The 20,918-nt window shown below is 44.5% G+C and overlaps 2 protein-coding genes across 10 annotated transcripts; one reads left to right on the top strand and one right to left on the bottom strand.

The window, feature by feature from the left end:
* The first annotated feature begins 413 nt into the window (after positions 1-413).
* zgc:91910 (Zinc finger protein 706-like) lies at positions 414-6,800 on the top strand. 6 transcript variants are annotated; one of them, XR_008831381.1, is made up of 5 exons: positions 414-478; positions 2,630-2,780; positions 3,887-4,031; positions 5,054-5,341; positions 5,689-6,800. XR_008831381.1 is itself a non-coding variant. In XM_056412395.1 (4 exons), the coding sequence occupies exons 2-3, from the start codon at positions 2,646-2,648 to the stop codon at positions 3,980-3,982; spliced, it is 231 nt and encodes a 76-aa protein (XP_056268370.1). In that variant the 5' UTR covers positions 414-478; positions 2,630-2,645; the 3' UTR covers positions 3,983-4,031; positions 5,679-6,800. The 6 variants fall into 6 exon arrangements, 4 of the variants coding, with proteins under 4 accessions (XP_056268370.1, XP_056268350.1, XP_056268383.1 ...); XR_008831383.1 differs by having other exon boundaries at positions 3,887-4,008; XM_056412395.1 differs by lacking the exon at positions 5,054-5,341 and having other exon boundaries at positions 5,679-6,800.
* Positions 6,801-6,953: 153 nt separating this feature from the next.
* Positions 6,954-19,117, bottom strand: bmp8a (bone morphogenetic protein 8a). Of its 4 annotated transcripts, none has more exons than XM_056412353.1 (8): positions 18,855-19,117; positions 17,561-18,427; positions 11,360-11,552; positions 10,418-10,566; positions 10,152-10,331; positions 9,794-9,873; positions 8,393-8,503; positions 6,954-8,162 (listed from the first exon to the last, which is right to left on the bottom strand). In XM_056412353.1, exons 2-8 carry the CDS (start codon positions 18,048-18,050, stop codon positions 8,013-8,015), a joined length of 1,353 nt encoding a protein of 450 aa, XP_056268328.1. In that variant the 5' UTR covers positions 18,051-18,427; positions 18,855-19,117; the 3' UTR covers positions 6,954-8,012. The 4 variants fall into 4 exon arrangements, with proteins under 4 accessions (XP_056268328.1, XP_056268319.1, XP_056268337.1 ...); XM_056412344.1 differs by having other exon boundaries at positions 18,831-19,117; XM_056412362.1 differs by having other exon boundaries at positions 8,396-8,503; positions 17,561-19,117.
* Positions 19,118-20,918: the final 1,801 nt, after the last annotated feature.

Here is a 20,918-nt window from a genome sequence, read left to right on the forward strand (position 1 = left end):
AGTGCACGTTTCCACACACAAGCTTGTTGTGGTAGTTCATCTTTCTTTTTAATGATGTGATTCTACATATATACATTTGTGTGGGTCATAGGAATATAAGATAAGATCAAATAAGAGGGACTTTTGCTCGCAGATTTTGACAGTGATTTGCCTTTATATATCAGCCCTGTAGGCCATTTACGGTGAGTGATATAAATATATATTGGTGAGTTAACGTTCAATAATGTGGTCCATACGTTTCATTTCGTTTAATTCAGCGTCCCCTGGAGCCCCATGAGTTGTAAGCAACAGCTGCTGTGGTGTCAGGCAGTATGCCAGCTAACCTCTGGGGCGCTGCAGTTCCGCTCCAGTCCTGGTGGCGGCGCTGCAGGCGTTTAAACTGGACGCGACGCATGAATATAACTTCTTTAAAGGTTTCCTCTGATTTTCAACAAAAAACAACAACCGACAATTGAGGAAAGAGAGTCCAATCTCAGAGGTAAAAGCCGCCTGAACACGAATACTATCAATATTAAACAGTCGTGGTTTATTACGGAGTTATGCAACAGTGACGTGTATTTATATCTGTTTTCTTTATCCAGCCACATCGTTGTTTCGCGTCGTGAATCGTAGTCACAACACGGTTAGCTCCTCCAGCTAGCTGAGCTAACTGTTAGCGAGGCGGTGCCGGCTGACCAGAGGTCTGTTCGGACGATGCTAACGAGCTAACTGCTCGGTTTACGGTTTACATTAAGTTATATTCACTAAAGTCGTCCGATAACAACTGAATAATTGACGCTAACGCCGACAAATAAGCGCACACGAAGTCGAGCTCTCGCTGCACCATTTAAAGGGCGCCGCCATGTTGGCGCTGCGTTAGCTCGCTAGTCGACATGGAGGCTAGCGCAACGAGTTGAAGTTAAACGATTAAAAGCAACGCTGCGTTGGGCGAGTCGGCGGCAACAGACTTTCAAGCAGCCCTACTAACTCCTCTAGTTATATTCATTAAGCTCGTGTGGTGACGCTCGCGTGAAGCAGTTCAACGTGAGCTTGTTGGATGTTTCTCTGGCTCACGTGCATTACTGTGAACAGGGGATTCAATGCTCCATTTAAGTCACATTAAGGCTGCTCTGTTGTAGCATAATTGCATTTAAACGATGCGAGGAGGTTCGTATCTGAGCTAATACACCAATAAATACATAACTTAATGTTAAATATATACCAGCTAACAGCTGTTGTAATGGCCTAATCTACAAACCTACAATTTGAGTTACAAAATGCACCGTGTTGTGAGTTAATTAGCTATTAAAACTATTAGTTGTATTTAACAGCATTAATTCCCCCACATTAAAATCCTGATCTTCAGTTTGTTTCGCGTTTAGAGGTGTTTCCTAGTTTTGAGGATATCTTTTCGAGGACGTCATTGTGATGTTGAGCGTCACACTAAGAGACGTGTCTGTATTTAGATTACACTCATTGGTATAAATGCTGTCGACATGTGTATGTGTATATATATATATATATATATATATATATATATAATATACCTCAGTTCAATGCAAACAATACAAAAACCGCATAACTGAAACTGGTAGACGGTAATCCATTGACTGAAAATGTATTACGTATTTATTTTGTGAATTGATTTATTTTTCAAGCAAAACATTTATAACATTCTGGATTGTATTGTGAGAATTAGATGAAACCAATAATATACTGGGCATGTAGCATTAAACAAGATATAATGTGTTGCATGGCTGCTGTATTAGACCACATTAGTATTGGATATGTGTACATGAAGGGACTGTTGGACGAAATATAATCTGGAATTGTTTTTCTTTTCTTGATGTTATATGATCTGCTTCACCATTTAAACAGTTTTTATTGTTTAATCAACAGTGAGTTTTAAAACATGTATGTGGACATTACATGTGACTGTTTTGCATCTTATTCTGAAACCCTAATATAACAGCCTCCAGCAGGGGAGACATGGACACTGACTGAAGTCCAGGGGCATTTAAAAAGAAATTGTGGGCACTTTTTAAATCTTGTGAAATAACATTTAACATTTGTTAAATTATATTTAGGCTTACAGTATATGAGCAATTGTCATACAAATGGAAATAATAAGACTATTAGGCAGTAGTCTACAGTGCTTTCTTAGATATTTTTTTTAACAAAAAACACAAATCGGACGATCATAATACATTTTGTGGCAATTTATTGTTATGACTTTTTTTTACAATTATTAGCAATTATAACTTATTGTTTTGTTTTGTCCAGACTGTAACCGAGCAGCAATTATGTCCTCCCATCAGACACACTGAGCATTCCAGTTGATCCTAAAGGTATTGGATGAGTTCTCACCAATACCAATATAATAAATAAATACCAATATTCAAATTATTATCTTTTGTATGTAGAAGCTTTAAAAAAAACTATCTATCTAACATTCTTTGGACTAATGCGTCACTTCAGACTCGTTAGACCAGCTTACCACACCCTCTTTGGTTACCTGCTGCTGGAGATTCTCCACCCTGCATTTAGATGTGACATTATATAAAAACATCGAGTTGTGCGAGCAACTAAATGTGTGATCTACGATCTTGGCCGTAATAGTAATCTCCTCTTTATTTTGTTGTCCCTGCAGGTAAAAGTTGAGGGCCATGGCTCGTGGGCATCAGAAAATTCAGTCTCAGCAGAAGAATGCAAAGAAGGCAGCAGAGAAGAAGAAAGGTCAGGCCGCTGACCAGAAGACTTCAGCGATGGTCGCTCTGGTCCACACCTGCCCGGTCTGCCGGGTGAGTACACCTGGTGACTGCTGATCCCATTTACACATCTTTTTCCCCACGTATAATCTGTTTGTGATTTGGTTTAATTATTATGTTGCTGTGAAAACAAATCCTTCAAACTGGATGTCTTCAAATGTCGTGCCATTCACTCCATTTTACATCTGAATGCATCACGATAGCTTTTCGATTTGCTCGTTTTTACTGAGTAGAGCTTGAGTTACGCAACCTCAGCAGGACCGGCTCCCTGCACCGCTGTGTGCCGACTCATGCGGCAGCACAGCGGTGTGCATGTGACGATGTGGAAACATGAAACTGGTCCAGTCCAATCAGCTAAAAACTTTCCCTTTGCCAGTAGGAATAATGTTTCCAATCTCATACTTGCATGAAACTTACTCTCTCAATAGTCTGCAACAGTAATGGAGCACTGTGTTGATCTGCAGTACTACTAGGGTTGGGTTCTGAAAACCGGTGCCAATGTGACAAGTAGGCCAACAAATAATAAATTAGCCATTATTAACCATGTTTAAGTTAGCTCGCAGCTACGTAGCTAGCGCTAGCTGCGAGCTTCAAGGTGACAGTCTGATATCCGTTGTTTGTCAGTGCTCCATGATAACGGCTTTTACAGGGAATATGGCTGAAGAGGTTTTTAACGTCCTCATTGTGCTTCTTTTATTTTTTTTAAGTATCGGTTCAGGCACCGGTATCGTTTTAAAAGTACCGGTTTAGCACCGATATCGGAAAAAAACCAAACGATACCCATCCCTAAGTTCGACAGAGCACTGCTCTACTGCTGTGAACCTGCTGAAGGTTGGTCAAACCTTCTGCTCGGCCTTCTACACCAGAGTCGATCAAACCTGGCTCCTCCTCCTCTTCCTCCTCCACGTCCTCCAAAGTTGAGGAGAGAACTGTTTTGATTATGGAAACAAAAGTTGTTTAGAGCTGCGGGACATGCCGTTGTGTCTGAGCTGAGTAGTGTCAGCCCAACTGAGTCAGTCTGGTGGTTGTGTCTCATTTGTTAGTGTCAACAGTTAAAACTGTTGAAATAAAGTTTCAGTTCTAATTTATTGCCACACGATGAAATAAATGGAAACCGTGTTTCTGTTTTGTTTTTCCAGACGCAGATGCCCGACCCCAAGACCTTCAAGCAGCACTTTGAGAGCAAACACCCCAAGTCCCCCATGCCCCCCGAGCTGGTGGACGTTCAGGCCTGAAGAACTGCTGACTGGACACAACCCTGGTGAGGACGCGTTCTATCGGCAGGTCGGTTCAGACCAAATCCTCATCATCTAGTCACAAGGCCATTTCAAATGTACCCAACTGTCTCTGAGCCTCTGGGGCATTACCATCAAACCCAAGAATATCACAAATATTAACGCATATTTACGACTTTATCTGGATTTAAAAAACGGTTACTTATACTTATGGTATTACTTATAGTATTACTCATGGTATTACTTATAGTATTACTCATGGTATTACTGATAATATTACTCATGGTAATACTTATAGTATTACTCATGGTATTACTCATGGTATTACTTATGGTATTACTTATGGTATTACTTATAGTATTACTCATGGTATTACTTATAGTATTACTATTACTCATGGTATTACTGATAATATTACTCATGGTAATACTTATGGTATTACTCATGGTATTACTCATGGTATTACTTATAGTATTACTTATAGTATAATTCATGGTATTACTGATAATATTACTCATGGTATTACTTATAGTATAATTCATGGTATTACTGATAATATTACTCATGGTATTACTTATAGTATTACTTATAGTATTTTTGAAGTCTGACTTTCCTGAAGAGTGTTACTTCCTGTATTCTTGTTGTTCTGCGTTTGTACTCTTGGTTGAATTCACTGATTGTGAGTCACTTTGGATAAAAGCGTCTGCTAGATCAGGGGTCCCCAACCCCCGCGGCTTGGTTGGAACCGGGCCGCGGGAAAAAAGTGAATAAATAAAGTTAAATTTTTTTTTTTTAATCAGTCGGAAAAATATCTTATTTTGAAAAAGGACCGGATACATCCGTGTGTCGGTCTGAGCCGCGTTCAGGAGTCTTAAAGTTTGGGTTTCTCACTGCAGGCGAGTCTCACGCGCCGAACCCTCTGCTGGCGGCACAGTGACAAAGAATCTGAAAACATATTTAACCTGCTCAATGAATTCTGTCACTTCAGGGGAATGACGACTGTTTTCAAGTTGGCCGATAAAGTCGCTGCTGTGTGGGCGAGTGAACAGCGGAATATTCTACATGTTTCAGACGTTGACCGGGTGGAAGAGGCTTTTAAAAGAGTTTGAGCGGTACTCCAACCACAAAAGACCCGACTGCAAAAGAATAGACCTGCAACCCATTAGTAAACAAACCCACCTGGTGAATCGAGCCCGTCCGAGCTAGAAGAACATGTGTTGGAGTTGCAAATGACGGTGGCCTGAAGGGACATTTCACACAACAACTCTGCCTGTTCTAATGACAGCGACCAGAACTCGGTTAGGAGCAGCGGACCAAACACACGTCTGTGTCGCCGTCTCCATCAGCGGCTCGTTGCAGGTAAACAAGCGCACGGCTCACACTCATTCGGCGTCATGATGAGTTGTAGTTTTGGCACTTTATGCCCTTCGTATAATTGTATGACGTCATATTTATTACGTCATTTATATTGCCGGTCCGTGAAAATAATTTCTGACACGGAACCGGTCCGTGGCTCAAAAAAGGTTGGGGACCGCTGTTCTAGATGACATGTAATGTGATTTAACGGGCTTCTTTGATCCATCATAAATGCCGTGGTGTAACTTTTCTTCATGGCTTTACACATAAGCATTATATAAATACTTTAGAGGCATTTGGCTGCCTTGATAATATTCCAACTATTACTATAATAACACAGTTTCTTACAGATACACAATGACCACGGACTAAACATTGGACCACTGCGCCTGAAGGATGTTGATGACGAACACTGGGACCGTTGGTATTCATGGTCGACCTGATGGGATGGAGGGATGGGCGGTGTACGAGAAAACAAAGACGGGGGCGCTACTTACACCAGCACCCCCACTTTTATATTTATTATGTACAACCACATGGAGGAGGGGCTAACACTGAATAAAAATGATCTTGTGACTAATTAACGGAGATGTGATGAGTCTGGGAATACGACCGCGGGAAGGAGAAGAAAAAATATTTTTGAATATGTGGCTATCTATGAATAGATTTCACACTAAAACCCCGACTAGCAACCCGTAGCTCACCGGCAAAGATCACAAATGCAACCTAAACAAATTTACTTTTCTCATCTGTGTACTTGAATTGAGCCGCGAGAATACATCAGTGGCCCAATATTTAATGTAAACATGCAGCCACCAGGCTTCGTGACGCTGTCAAACGTTTTGATTTAATGTTTAAAGCTTGCTAGCTTCTGGATGCCACTAACATTGACAATGTGCGCGCGTATTTTGTATAACGTCTGCAGTAGAAGGGTCTATTTAATCACTACTGCTACGTTCCTTGTAGCTCTGAGCATTTTATTTTCACTCATAAGTACTACAGGCCTCTAAACAAGACCAACACGTTCGTGACGATTGGCCGGTCAGAACTCCTGCTGTGTGTTTTAGTTTCTGAAAAGATGGAGACTATACTCTAAGTATTTCTTCAAGCCTCGACAGCGTTGGCTCCCCAGGTGCGTCAGGAGCCCCTCACCTTGCGTTAGTCTCACGGGACGTCGGTCTGTCCCCTCTCAGATTATTCTACGTTCTCCTCCGCTATGTCCCCGATATTGGCAATAACACATCCACGTCCCACTTCAGTGAACCAGGACGCTGCCGAGTCCTCTTCCACTTCAGAAGAAACTATAATCGGCCCAAATGACCCGGAGTTAAAGAACTGTTAAAGAACTGCAGACATAATAATCCCTGTTGGTTCTATGTATATTCAGAACACACATTTGCTCACTACTTCTTTTTTTGTTGTTTTACCCTTTTCAATAAATTGAACAATGTATATAATGTTACTGGTCTTCAGCTGGTTCTGTGTACATGTGGAGTCTGCGTGTCCCGGTAGTTACAGCTAACTGTCTGTCCTGGACTGTGACCTCTGACCTCTGTGACCTCAGTCTGCACGTCGGCCTCCTCGTCTGCTTTATGAATGACTTTTCTTTGCAGGATCATTGTTTAGACAACCAATGTGTTTATTACATTATTTACTGGAGCACAATGTCAAATACAAGTTAAATTCCTGTATTCAAAATGTTGTATAAAAGCAGAAAAATATTGACATAAAAATAAACTTAAAGTAAAAACTATACCCGATACGCAGAATGTTCCTTTTCAGTTTTTGCCGCACAGCTCTGACATTGCAGCTGTATTTCATAATATGCTTAATTAAGACATTCATTATTTAATTAAGGAGTTTTTGAATCCCCATTGTACAAAGACAAATTCATAAAACGAGATTTGTTTTTCTTGACCATAGTCCATGTGTAGCAGAGGGGGGGGGACTCTGGACCAGTCCATGTCTTTCTGGTGATGCGTCAAAACAACTTCAGACATAGTTTCTTTCATATTCTTTGAACTTTTGGCCAGCAACAATAGTTTTAAAGTAAGAAATCAACATATGGATTAAAATGAGGATAAACAGCGACACCCAAACAGTTTAAGATGGGGACTGGGGGCAGGATTGGGATCGGGAAATAAAATGAAAATCCACTGGGGAGGCAGGGAGGAGGCGCATATCTGAAGGGTGGAGACGATATTGTTGGTGACATCTTCAAATGTTTTGTTTGACCAAAACCCCCAAAATATCACCTGCAATATTGTGTTATTTACAATGAGATATTTATCATTAGTCCTGTAAAAACTATTACACACGTCAAGATAATGTGAATATTGTTATTAATTTAATATGTTCTTAAACAATAGTGCTGATATTTAATGTGTTCTTGTTCGAGTAAAAAACAAACCGGGCCAAAAGGGACTAAATCAGAATAATGTGGACACAAACAAACAAACAACATGTTACTAAAGTGGTGATGTGTAGTCTGAACTCTGAGCTGCTGATCCTGGATCAGAACTCAGTTGGTGAATCAGATGTGTGGCGCGTGGTGGCAGAGTCCATCCATGTATGTTAGTTTAGGACCTCCGTGTCACGGTGTTCTCTCACAGACAGGCAGGTCTTCACCACCATGTTGTTTGTTGTTTTAGGACCTCCGTGTCACGGGGTCCCCTCACAGACAGCCGCAGGTCTTCACCACCATGTTGCGGTGCTTCTTGAGGATGACGTTGTTGTTGTCGTCGTAGAACAGGACGGAGATGGGGCTCAGCTTGGTGGGGGCGCAGCACGCCTTGGGAACCTCGTCGGGCTTCAGCAGGTGCACCTGAGGGGGGACACGTGATTTATTTACATATTTAATATAGTTGTTTTTATGTATTAAACATTACGAAATCAAAGATGCACTTAAATTAAAGTGTAATTCTGCCGTCGACCATTATGAATGTTTTCATGGTCATGGGGCCCAGACGCGTCAGAGAGGAGTTTAATAATTGATGTAATACGTGATTTAATACGTGATATCATAAGTGATGTCACATGTTCATGTCTACTGACCACCTGCTGGATGAGGGCGTGGTTTGTGGCGTTCATGCAGGAGCCCAGAGGATAGAAACACTCTCCATCACAGTAGTACGCTGAGTACCCCGTGGGGGCCAGAACCCAGTCCTGAGATATAGAAATACAGTTAGACATCTATGACATCATTACAGGAGAACATATGATCTCTACTGCTGAGGTCATACTTTAATGAAAACACACAAAAACATGCCGTTACGTTGACATGTTCATTAGATATTTACAACAATTAACTTTGTATTTAGCTAAATCATTTTAATGAAATTAAAATGTTTAAGCAAAAGAAAAAGTTAGTCAATTGTGATTGTGGTTGTCTTTCCTAGGTTGCATCTGTGGTCTTTTCCTAGGTTGTTATCTTGGTCTTTTCCTAGGCTGTTATCTTGGTGTTTTCCAAGGTTGTTATCTTGCTCCTTTCCTAGGTTGTTTCCTGGGTCTTTTCCTAGGTTGTTATCTTGGTCCTTTCCTAGGTTGCATCCGTGGTCTTTTCCTAGGTTGTTATCTTGGTCCTTTCCTAGGTTGCTTCCTAGGTCTTTTCCTAGGTTGCTTCCTAGGTCTTTTCCTAGGCTGTTATCTTGTTGTTTTCCAAGGTTGTTATCTTGCTCCTTTCCTAGGTTGTTTCCTGGGTCTTTTCCTAGGTTGTTATCTTGGTCCTTTCCTAGGTTGCATCCTAGGTCTTTTCCTAGGTTGTTATCTTGGTCCTTTCCTAGGTTGCTTCCTAGGTCTTTTCCTAGGTTGTTATCTTGGTCCTTTCCTAGCTTGTTTCCTAGGTCTTTTCCTAGGTTGTTAACTTGGTCCTTTCCTAGGTTGTTATCTTGGTCTTTTCCTAGATTGTTTCCTAGATCTTTTCCTAGGTTGTTTCCTAGGTCTTTTCCTAGATTGTTATCTTGGTCCTTTCCTAGATTGTTTCCTAGGTCTTTTCCTAGGTTGTTATCTTGGTCCTTTCCTAGGTTGTTTCCTACGACTCGTGTCACTCGCTCAAGATTTATAATTCTGTTTTCACTTTTAGGATCATTTCCTTCTCTTAAATGTTGGAGAAAGTTGATAAATCATTAATTTTCTCTCGGTGAATCTGAACGTTAGATCAACAGAAGGTTCATGTCATGAGCCTTCAGGTGTCCAGCGTTATGTAACCACGTCATACGGCATGAAGTCGATATCTTGATGCGTCAGATGAGCTGAAGGAAGCGTCGGTTGAGTAAAGAACACACGCAAGTATAAAGTATTCAGTATAAAACATGTTAAATTAAAGCGCTCACACTACAACACTGTGAGGTCAATTCATGACCGTGGGACAATAATACTGTTTATGTACGCAAGAAGTCAAACACATCGACCTGCATCTTCCTCATTAAAGCGAATGGCGGCTGAGTGAGCGCTGACCTGCCAGCCCAGGTCACTGAAGCTGACGTAGAGCTCGTGCTTCTTGCAGGGCTGAGCGCCGCTGGTCACCGGACTCCGGTCTGCGGAGGAACAACGTTACGCAAGAGCAACGGCTACTGGAACAACAGAAGGACTTCAAAACAATCCGTTCAGACTTTACATTCATTATGGGAAGGTTTTAAATTGATGACCGTCACATTCAATATCTCATAGGTCACCGAGGTCACGTGGTTCAAATGAATTATTATCTACATAACACCAAACTGATGCACTCTCTTCAGAAGATGAGCTAAGGATCCACATTTAATCTTCAAAATGTCCCAGTTTGCCACATAAATATCTGTTTTTGAATCCTCACTGTGGATGCTGGGCACCGGCAGGTCGTATTTGGGTTTCCTCTTGCGGGGGTGTGGCTTGACGGCTCTTGGCGGCCGACACGGGACCTGGCTCTCCCTGAAGAAGGTCACCATGAAGGGCTGCTTGGTGCGGGGGCCCCGGCGGCCCACCAGCCCGATCCAGCCCGCGGACAGGGAGCGGTCTGGAGGGGACACGCCACACAACGCATGGCAGTCAGACCATCTGGGCGACACCACAGGGGGCTCACCGCGGTCCGCTGGTACCCACCCTCCTCCGTCTCCACATAGAGGCGGATGCCCAGGTTGCTGCGGGGGTGGAGCAGCCAATGGTTGGAGGCCGAGGTAACGTCAAAGGCCAGCCAGCCCTCCTGACCGGCCGGCACCGACTGCATGTCCAGCAGCACCAGCTCCGGCTCTCTGGAGAGAGAAAGTAGTGAAGTCCACCTGAGAAACCGCTAGGAATATATTCATAAACATATTTACAGGTCCGTACGGTCACGGGAAACCTGGAGAAGTCATGGAATTTTAAAATACTTATTTCCAGGTGTGGAAAAGTCCTGGAAATGTGTTTTATTTATATGTTTATTTACGCAGTTTGATAAAAAGAATAAGTATTTATATAACTATTCTCTTGTCTCTCATTCATTTGTGTTATTTAAGGTATATACCGATGTATGCACTGAGATTTCACAACATGTTGGGTGGTGGACATTTGGTTTAAAGTCCTGGACACCCATTGGTCCCCATGTGTATGAATCCTGTATTTAACCGTTAGTCAAGCTAATTATGACCGTTCATAGATGTTATTCTTCATGGCTACACAAATATGCAATGATGAATAATACGTGAACATTAGGCAGAATGTAACAGAGGCAGTTCTCTCATTTCTTTCTTCCTTCTTTCACCCTGCATTTACTGGGAGAGATCAAAGGTCAGGCACATGGTCGTGTGGTTAAGTCCTCCCAAACCCTTTCAGTCTGTTTTAAATAGGCTATTCTTAATTACTTGGCCACCGTTTACCAAAATACTGAGGAGGATAGAATCCTTTTATTAAATAATTGTTACATCCCCAGTGGGAGGATTATAACCTCGTGCAGGTTCATCAGAGAGACGAGCAGCAATGAGTTCCACAACGTGAGAAGATGTTTTAGATGATTCCCTGATGGCCGAGGGCTCAGACCAAAGGCTCTGAAGGTGGAGGGCTGCTCACCTGTGTCTGCTCTCCCTCTGGATCTCGTACACGGAGATGTGCAGCGTCCGGTTGGTCCTCTGGCCCATCGTCAGCATCTTGTAGATCCTGAACTCGGCCGCCGTCACCGTCTCGCCGCGCGGCAGCGGCGTCAAGTCGAAGAGGAACTCCTTCCAGTACGGCCGCGGCTGCAGCAGGTCACGCTCCTGCTCCACTGAACACGGGAACAACATCGGAACACCACGGGAACAACACAACATGTGAACAACATGTGAACAACACGTGAACAACATGTGAACCTCACGTGAACAACACGTAAACAACATGTGAACAACACGTGAACAACATGTGAACAACATGTGAACCTCACGTGAACAACATGTGAACCTCACGTGAACAACATGTGAACAACATGTGAACCTCACGTGAACAACATGTGAACCTCACGTGAACAACACGTGAACAACATGTGAACAACACGTGGACAACACGTGAACAACACGTGGACAACACGTGGACAACACGTGAACAACACGTGGACAACACGTGAACAACACGTGAACAACACGTGAACAACACGGGAACAACACGTGAACAACACGTGAACAACACGTGAACAACACATGAACAACACGTGTCAACACGTGAACAACACGTGAACAACACGTGGACAACACGTGAACAACACGTGGACAACACGTGAACAACACGTGGACAACACGTGAACAACACGTGAACAACACGTGGACAACACGTGAACAACACGTGAACGACACGTGAACAACACGTGGACAACACGTGAACGACACGTGAACAACACGTGAGCGACACGTGAACAACACGTGAGCGACATGTGAACAACACGTGGACAACACGTGGACAACACGTGGACAACACGTGAACAACACGTGAACAACACGTGGACAACAGTGAACAACACGTGGACAACACGTGAACAACACGGGAACAACACGGGAACAACACGTGAACAACACGTGGACAACAGTGAACAACACGTGGACAACACGTGAACAACACGTGAACAACACGGGAACAACACGTGGACAACACGTGAACAACACGTGAACAACACGTGGACAACAGTGAACAACACGTGGACAACACGTGAACAACACGTGAACAACACGGGAACAACACGTGAACAACACGTGGACAACACGTGGACAACACGTGAACAACACGTGAACAACACGTGAACAACACGTGAACAACACGTGGACAACACGTGAACAACACGTGGACAACACGTGAACAACACGTGAACAACACGTGGACAACACGTGGACAACACGTGAACAACACGTGAACAACACGTGGACAACACGTGAACAACACGTGAACAACACGTGGACAACACGTGAACAACACGTGGACAACACGTGAACAACACGTGGACAACACGTGAACAACACGTGGACAACACGTGAACAACACGTGAACAACACGTGGACAACACGTGAACAACACGTGGACAACACGTGGACAACATGTGAACAACACGTGTATCCACCTCTGTCAAAGTGCTGAGAGGAACAATGTTTAATATCTTTACAGTAAATACTAGACAACGTCCCGTTAGCTTAGCATAACGACTGGAAACGGCCCGCCAAGTAATAATGAGTCGCTCCAACTACGAGGGACTTGAACCTGTTTCTAAAACATGACGTCATCACTTCACCACAGAGGACAGCTGGGAATGCTTCAGGAGAGGAGATATATATATACATATATGTGTATATATATACATATATATATATATTAGGGCTGTGAAACGATTAAAATGTTTAATCAGGTTAATCACAGGTTTCTGTGGATTAATCATGATTAATCACATATATACATTCAGGGTTTTTCCTGGGTCAAAATGGGTCTTCGGTGCTGCTGGAGAGACGACCAACAACAGACGGATTGGAAGCTCATTCTGCGCATGCGTTAAATGCGTTAAAAACAACAACTAGTTAAACCTGTAATTGAATTAACTGAGTTAACGCGTTATTTTTCACAGCACTAATATATATGTGTATATATGTATACATATATATGTGTATATATATACATATGTATGTAAATATGTATATATATATGTATATATATGTATGCATATATGTATGTTTATATGTATATAAGTATGTGTTTATATATATATATATATATATATGTACAAAGAGGATTTTTGAGGCGTGTTTGATTCAAACTAACAACCAACAAAACGCCACTGAAGCTCTTCATGTGGACTTCCTGTTAAAGAGCAATATGGAGATGAAGAGGTGAGCGGGAAAACACACACACACAGACACACACACAGACACACACACACACACTAATTAGAGACACTTAGGGCCCTGGACCGCAGCAGCTGCTCAGCACAAACACCACTAATTGCAGCCTTCCTGGTATTTTTAGAGTTCTCCTCCACATCAGTATTTTCATCTCCCTCGTCGGTGTGTGTGTGTGTGTGTGTGTGTGTGCGTCGGCCTGTAAGCCCAACCAGCTGCGTCGCATCGTTACATGTGCGTAGGAACACACACCCACACGCACCGATGTAGAAAAACACAACACACACACATCCATGTAGGAACACACACGTAGGAACACACACCACACACACCCATATAAGAACACACACCCATGTAGTAACACACACCACACACACCCATGTAAGAACACACACCACACACCCATGTAGTAACACACACGTAGGAACACACCACACACACCCATGTAAGAACACACACCCATGTAGTAACACACCCATGTAGTAACACACACCACACACCCATGTAAGAACACACACCACACACACCCATGTAAGAACACACACCACACACACCCATGTAGTAACACACACCCATGTAGTAACACACCCATGTAGTAACACACACCACACACCCATGTAAGAACACACACGTAGGAACACACACTACACACACCCCTGTAGTAAAACACACACGTAGGAACACACACACACACCATCTAGTAACACACACACACCATGTAGGAACACACACCATCTAGTAACACACACACCATGTAGTAACACACACACACCATGTAAGTCATGTGCTCGTTAACACGATCAATACGTCGTGATATTAATGATCGATACAGATTTATATCAATACTTTTTCTCTTTGGTTCTTAAACCGTTGAATGATCAGAAGTCACAAACGTCACAACCTCATCACGACCTCGTCACGACCTCATCAAAACCTCATCACGACCTCATCAAAACCTCATCACAACCTCGTCGCGACCTCATCAAAACCTCGTCACGGCCTCATTACGACCTCGTCGCGACCTCATTACGACCTCGTCACGACCTCGTCGCGACCTCATCAAAACCTTGTCACGACCTCATTACGACCTCATCAAAACCTCGTCACGACCTCATCACGACCTCATCACGACCTTGTCACGACCTCATCAAAACCTCATCACGACCTCGTCACGACCTCATCAAAACCTCATCACAACCTCGTCGCGACCTCATCAAAACCTCATCACAACCTCGTCGCGACCTCATCACGACCTTGTCACGACCTCATCAAAACCTCATCACAACCTCGTCGCGACCTCATCAAAACCTCGTCACGGCCTCATTACGACCTCGTCGCGACCTCATCAAAACCTTGTCACGACCTCATTACGACCTCATCAAAACCTCATCACGACCTCATCACGACCTCATCAAAACCTCATTACGACCTCATCAAAACCTCATCACAACCTCGTCGCGACCTCATCAAAACCTCATCACGACCTCGTCGCGACCTCATCAAAACCTCATCACGACCTCGTCACGACCTTGTCACGACCTCATCAAAACCTCATCACAACCTCGTCGCGACCTCATCAAAACCTCATCACGACCTCATCACGACCTCATCAAAACCTCATCACGACCTCGTCACGACCTCATCAAAACCTCGTCACGGCCTCATTACGACCTCGTCGCGACCTCATTACGACCTCGTCGCGACCTCATCAAAACCTTGTCACGACCTCATCAAAACCTCGTCACGACCTCATCACAACCTCATCAAAACCTCGTCACGACCTCATCACGACCTTGTCACGTGACGCCGGGAAGGCTTCTTCCTCCAGGGAGAGAACGAAGAAGAAGAAGACATTCATTTGACCCGAGGAGAGGAAGGACGTCACAGAGGAAAGGAAGGACGTCACAGAGGAGAGGAAGGAGGCCACTGAGAAGAGGATGGACTCCACCGAGGAGAGGAAGGACGTCACCGAGGAAAGGAAGGATGTCACAGAGGAGAGGAAGGAGGCCACTGAGGAGAGGAAGGACTCCACCGAGGAGAGGAAGGACTCCACCGAGGAGAGGAAGGAGGCCACCGAGGAGAGGCCCTTTAATCGTGTCCGGTTGGCCTCGGGCGGGTCTGGGCGTTTCCTTCGCTATCAGATCATCTGCTGCTCAACAAATGGTCCGAAACACAAACTCATGAACTCGACTTCAGACCAAAAACGACCAAAGAAAAAAGATTCTTATATTTTAGAATCTGGAACTAAGAGAAAAAATGACTTTGATAGAAAATAATTAAAATCAGTCAAAATGTTTTTCTGTCGATGGAAAAACGGAAATAATCAACTAATGGATTCCCGGCTCAGAAGTTGATACATATATATATATATATACATACAGGACTGTCTCAGAAAATTAGAATATTGTGATGAAGTTCTTTATTTTCTGCAATGCAATTAAAAAAACAAAAATGTCATGCATTCTGGATTCATTACAAATCAACTGAAATATTGCAAGCCTTTTATTCTTTTAATATTGCTGATTATGGCTTACAGCTTAAGAAAACTCAAATATCCTATCTCTAAATATTAGAATATCATGAAAAAGTATACTAGTAGGGTATTAAACAAATCACTTGAATTGTCTAATTAACTCGAAACACCTGCAAGGGTTTCCTGAGCCTTGACAAACACTCAGCTGTTATAAATCTTTTTTTACTTGGTCTGAGGAAATATTAAAATTTTATGAGATAGGATTTTAGAGTTTTCTTAAGCTGTAAGCCATAATCAGCAATATTAAAAGAATAAAAGGCTTGCAATATTTCAGTTGATTTGTAATGAATCCAGAATGCATGACATTTTTGTTTTTTATGCATTACAGAAAATAAAGAACTTCATCACAATATTCTAATTTTCTGAGACAGTCCTGTATATATATTATATATTATATAATATAATATATATATAATATATATACATAAATATATATATATTATATATACACATATATATAATATATATATTATATGCATAGATATATATACATATATAAATATTATATATTATATACATATATATATATATACATACAGACACTAACACGTCACTAAAATCCACTGAATCGGCACAATTTAATCTCATTTAGAGAATCACGATGCTACATTACATAAAACAGTGAAGCTCTTTATGATGTTATTTGTTCTATTTCTTGAGAATTGTTCCTGATCCGATGTGAGGTCAAAGGTCAAAGCTCAGGGATGTTTATGTGTACAGATTGTAAAGCCCTCCGAGGAAAATTTGTAATTTGTGATATCGAGCTATATAAAATAACCTGAATTGAACCTTCTTGAGTCCGAGAGGAGGAGGCGGAGCTTCCGGTCTCTCCAGGAGGAGCTATGACCAGAGGTCGTCCTCGAGTCCTCGGACCAGATCTCCTGGAGCCAGCAGCAGCGGAGCGCGGCCGGCCGGGAGTTGAGGAATGCTGGTTGCAGTGGAAACCGACCGGACCGATTTAGACCGGACCGACCCGCTCTAATCCTCCGCTGGCCGAGACCCAGAACAAGTTCTCCAAGTGAGAGGAGGAGGTGGACCGCTCCCACAGCTAGCCGCCGGTTAGCTTAGCATAAAACGAGTCCTGAGCTCTCTGCTTCACTAGAGTTACGAGTCTTTAGCCGTCAGTGGAATATAAATACAATGTTCAATACCTCCATAATGTACAGGTCGCTGCTCATTATGGAGCGCCCATCACCGTATGACCACGCTGCAGGAGGCGGGGCCTCCTTCATGCTGATGCTCAGTGGCCATGAGGCCGCTCGTCTACCTCGATTTTAAATGAGCTCTGGCGCCTCATGAGGGCCGGAACACGACGCCCCTCCCTCCTCACGGCGAAGGAACACAACCCCCCCCCCCCCCCCAGGGGTCGCACAGGAGTCATTGTCCACTCACCCAGGTTGACGAAGCTCATCACCGTGTCGGCCTCGCTGACGGCGGCGCCCAGCGGCGGCGTGTACGTGCTGACCTGGGCCGACCGCTCCGCCCCCCCGAACCTCGCCGCGCCGCGCCCGCTCACCAGGATCTCGTTCCCTTCCTCCTCCCCGCCGTCGGCGGCCATGGCGTGGTACAGGTCCAGCATGAAGAGCGGCGCCGAGGAGGGCGGCCTCAGCGGCGGGTGGGGGCGGGGCCGGCCCGGCAGGCCCAGGATGGACAGGATCTCCTTCTGCAGCTCCTTCTTCTCGCGGCCGCTCAGACGCCTGAAGCTGGAGTGGACCAGCGCCTCGGCCTGCTGGCTCCACAGGGCCAGGCAGAGGAGGAGCAGGAGGAGCCGGAGCGGCGTCCCGGGGTGGAGGAGAGGCCCGCGGGCCCCGGGGTGGAGGAGGGTGGAGGAGGATCTAGTCTGGAGCCCCGAGCTCCTGCTGCCGCCGCGGGAGACGTCCATGTCGCCTCGTCTCTCCTTCTCAGGAGGTTTTTGAAAATCTCTCAACCGGTCGGTCCCGTCTGCGCCTCCTCCTCAGTCCAGTCGGTCCCGTCTGCGCCTCCTCCTCAGTCCAGTCGGTCCCGTCTGCGCCTCCTCCTCAGTCCAGTTGGTCCCGTCTGCGCCTCCTCCTCAGTCCAGTTGGTCCCGTCTGCGCCTCCTCCTCAGTCCAGTCGGTCCCGTCTGCGCCTCCTCCTCAGTCCAGTTGGTCCCGTCTGCGCCTCCTCCTCAGTCCAGTCGGTCCCGTCTGCGCCTCCTCCTCAGTCCAGTTGGTCCCGTCTGCGCCTCCTCCTCAGTCCAGTTGGTCCTGTCTGCGCCTCCTCCTCAGAGCTGAGCTGCTCCTGGTGTGTTTAGAGGAGCGTGGACGTGTTTACCGCCTGTAACTGCCTCTGTTTATCTCTCCCTCCCCTCTTCCTCTCTCTCCCTCCTCTACCTTCTCTAATCTTGAGGAAAGAAAAACCCCAAGAAAAACAACAAAAAAGAAGCCTCCTCTTCTCCTCCTCTCGTCCTCTCCTCCTCCTCTCCTCTAAGTCGTGCAGCAGCAGAAACAGAGATAATGAGAGCGAGGGCATAATTACAAGCCTCTCCGTGTTGTGAAGACAGAACTATGTGCAGGCCGAGCGTTTGAAGTCGTGAACCCGGAGGATGGACGGCGGCCCGGAGACGAGCAGGTGGCCCTCGTGGAGCGAGTCATCGGGCTCCTCCCGGTCCTCCGGGGCCTCACACACACACACACACACACACCTGAGCCCAGGCTTGGCGAGATACCTCCGGAGAGCGTCCGCGGCTGGAAGCTTTTATCCCGTCATCTTTGAGGGCTTAATCATCCGTTCCAGAGACCGCACCCCGCCCACTCGGCCCCGGCTCCAGATGTCTTTCCTTAATCCGCTCTGTGACGGCGGCGGCCGCCAGAACTCCGACTGCAATCCCTCAGGTTTTTATTTTATTGAATTTTATTTCCAACGTGTGCGTCTACAAGCAGTGAGAGTGAAGTGAGGAGGAGCAGGAGGAGGAGGGAGTTTCCCTCTCTCTCTCCCAGCCTCCGCCTCTCGCCCTCTTTCAAGTCTTTAAACTTCTCTCTCATGCTTGCATCCCATCATCATCCCTCCCAGTGCTCTCTCTCTCTCTCTCTCTCTCTCTCTCTCTCTCTCTCTCTCTCTCTCTCTCTCTCTCTCTCTCTCTCTCTCTCTCTCTCTCTCTCTCTCTCTCTCGTCAGGTTACTTCAGTATTTCTTGTTATTCTAATGAGTTGTCATGTTTCTCTACAGATAATAAACTTTGTGGCAGCAACAAAAGGCGGTCACAAATAAAACTGTCAAATCATTCAAATGAGTCTAAAAATAAACATTAATCTTCAAAATGTTCCTTTAAACTACAAAAAAGTTTAGTTTGTTTTTATTTATTACCAATTAGTCGATAAAATAAATTAAAACTTATTTTATTGTCCTCTTACTGATTAGTCGTGAAGTTGTTCTCTAGTTCACACGATTTTTTGATATTGTGATAAAAAAATCATTTAGATGTTATAAATATATTAGCATCGTCTAATTAGCAATAACTAGTTCACGTTGTTTTTGTTATTTATTGACCTATTGTAATTCTGACTTCTTTGAGAAACATTTAGAAGTTTCATTTACTCCACTACCAGTTTTGAGGTAGGCTGATTACTTTACTTATATCTCTATTTAGTGCTACGTTTTCCACTGTATATCTTAAGTCAACTGAGTGTATCATGTTGAACATCTGATCAGCTTTACAATCTAAAACATCTCCGCCAAACAAAATGACCTCCGAGGCTTCCTGTGAACAGGGAGGGTCCGTTCAGCCCTCATCGTGGTCTCACCACTTCCTGTTGAGCTGTTCATTAGTGTTCTCACACACACACACACACACACGTGTGTGTTTAAACCAATGACTCCAACATACACTCCGTGTTTGTGTACTTGTGTTCTTCAAAGGTGGAAAAGCCTGAATAACACCGACTAAACCAAAGCCTGAATAACCCGGACCAAACCAAAGCCTGAATAACCCGGACCAAACCAAAGCCTGAATAACACGGACCAAACCAAAGCCTGAATAACACGGACCAAACCAAAGCCTGAATAACCCGGACCAAACCAAAGCCTGAATAACACGGACCAAACCAAAGCCTGAATAACACGGACCAAACCAAAGCCTGAATAACACGGACCAAACCAAAGCCTGAATAACCCGGACCAAACCAAAGCCTGAATAACACGGACCAAACCAAAGCCTGAATAACACGGACCAAACCAAAGCCTGAATAACCCGGACCAAACCAAAGCCTGAATAACACGGACCAAACCAAAGCCTGAATAACACGGACCAAACCAAAGCCTGAATAACACGGACCAAACCAAAGCCTGAATAACCCGGACCAAACCAAAGCCTGAATAACACGGACCAAACCAAAGCCTGAATAACACGGACCAAACCAAAGCCTGAATAACACGGACCAAACCAAAGCCTGAATAACACGGACTAAACCAAAGCTGAGGTTCAGTTTGCTCTGGCCTGTTTTGTTTTTCATTCCTTCACACGTCTGCAACTTTGAGAGGTTTCGTCTGATAATAGGGAGGAGTAAGCGAAGATGAAGATGAAGGAGGAGAAGGAGGAGGTGGAGGAGGTGAATGAACAGAGAGGGAGTGAGTTCAAGGCGAGTGGATGAAGGGCCCTTGGAACCATATAAACCGCAGAATGAAATGAAAAGGACCCGAGGAGCGGCCCTCAGAGGGAAGAGAGGGATGACGGATGATGGAGTGAGTGTGTCCACACAGCTGCGGAGGGCGGGTCAGACCATCACCCAACAAAC

This window comes from Pseudoliparis swirei, chromosome 1, assembly GCF_029220125.1.
Source record: "Pseudoliparis swirei isolate HS2019 ecotype Mariana Trench chromosome 1, NWPU_hadal_v1, whole genome shotgun sequence".
Lineage (NCBI taxonomy): Eukaryota > Metazoa > Chordata > Actinopteri > Perciformes > Liparidae > Pseudoliparis > Pseudoliparis swirei.

Excerpts from the sequence above, each read along its gene's own strand:
- zgc:91910 (XM_056412395.1), top strand. The coding sequence starts at position 2,646 with ATGGCTCGTGGGCATCAGAAAATTCAGTCTCAGCAGAAGAATGCAAAG. Across the intron at positions 2,781-3,886 it reads ACACCTGCCCGGTCTGCCGG|ACGCAGATGCCCGACCCCAA; the intron begins GTGAGTACACCT and ends TTGTTTTTCCAG.
- bmp8a (XM_056412353.1), bottom strand. The coding sequence starts at position 18,050 with ATGGACGTCTCCCGCGGCGGCAGCAGGAGCTCGGGGCTCCAGACTAGA. Across the intron at positions 10,332-10,417 it reads CTATGTGGAGACGGAGGAGG|ACCGCTCCCTGTCCGCGGGC; the intron begins GTGGGTACCAGC and ends TGTCCCCTCCAG. Across the intron at positions 9,874-10,151 it reads GCCGGTGCCCAGCATCCACA|ACCGGAGTCCGGTGACCAGC; the intron begins GTGAGGATTCAA and ends GTTCCTCCGCAG.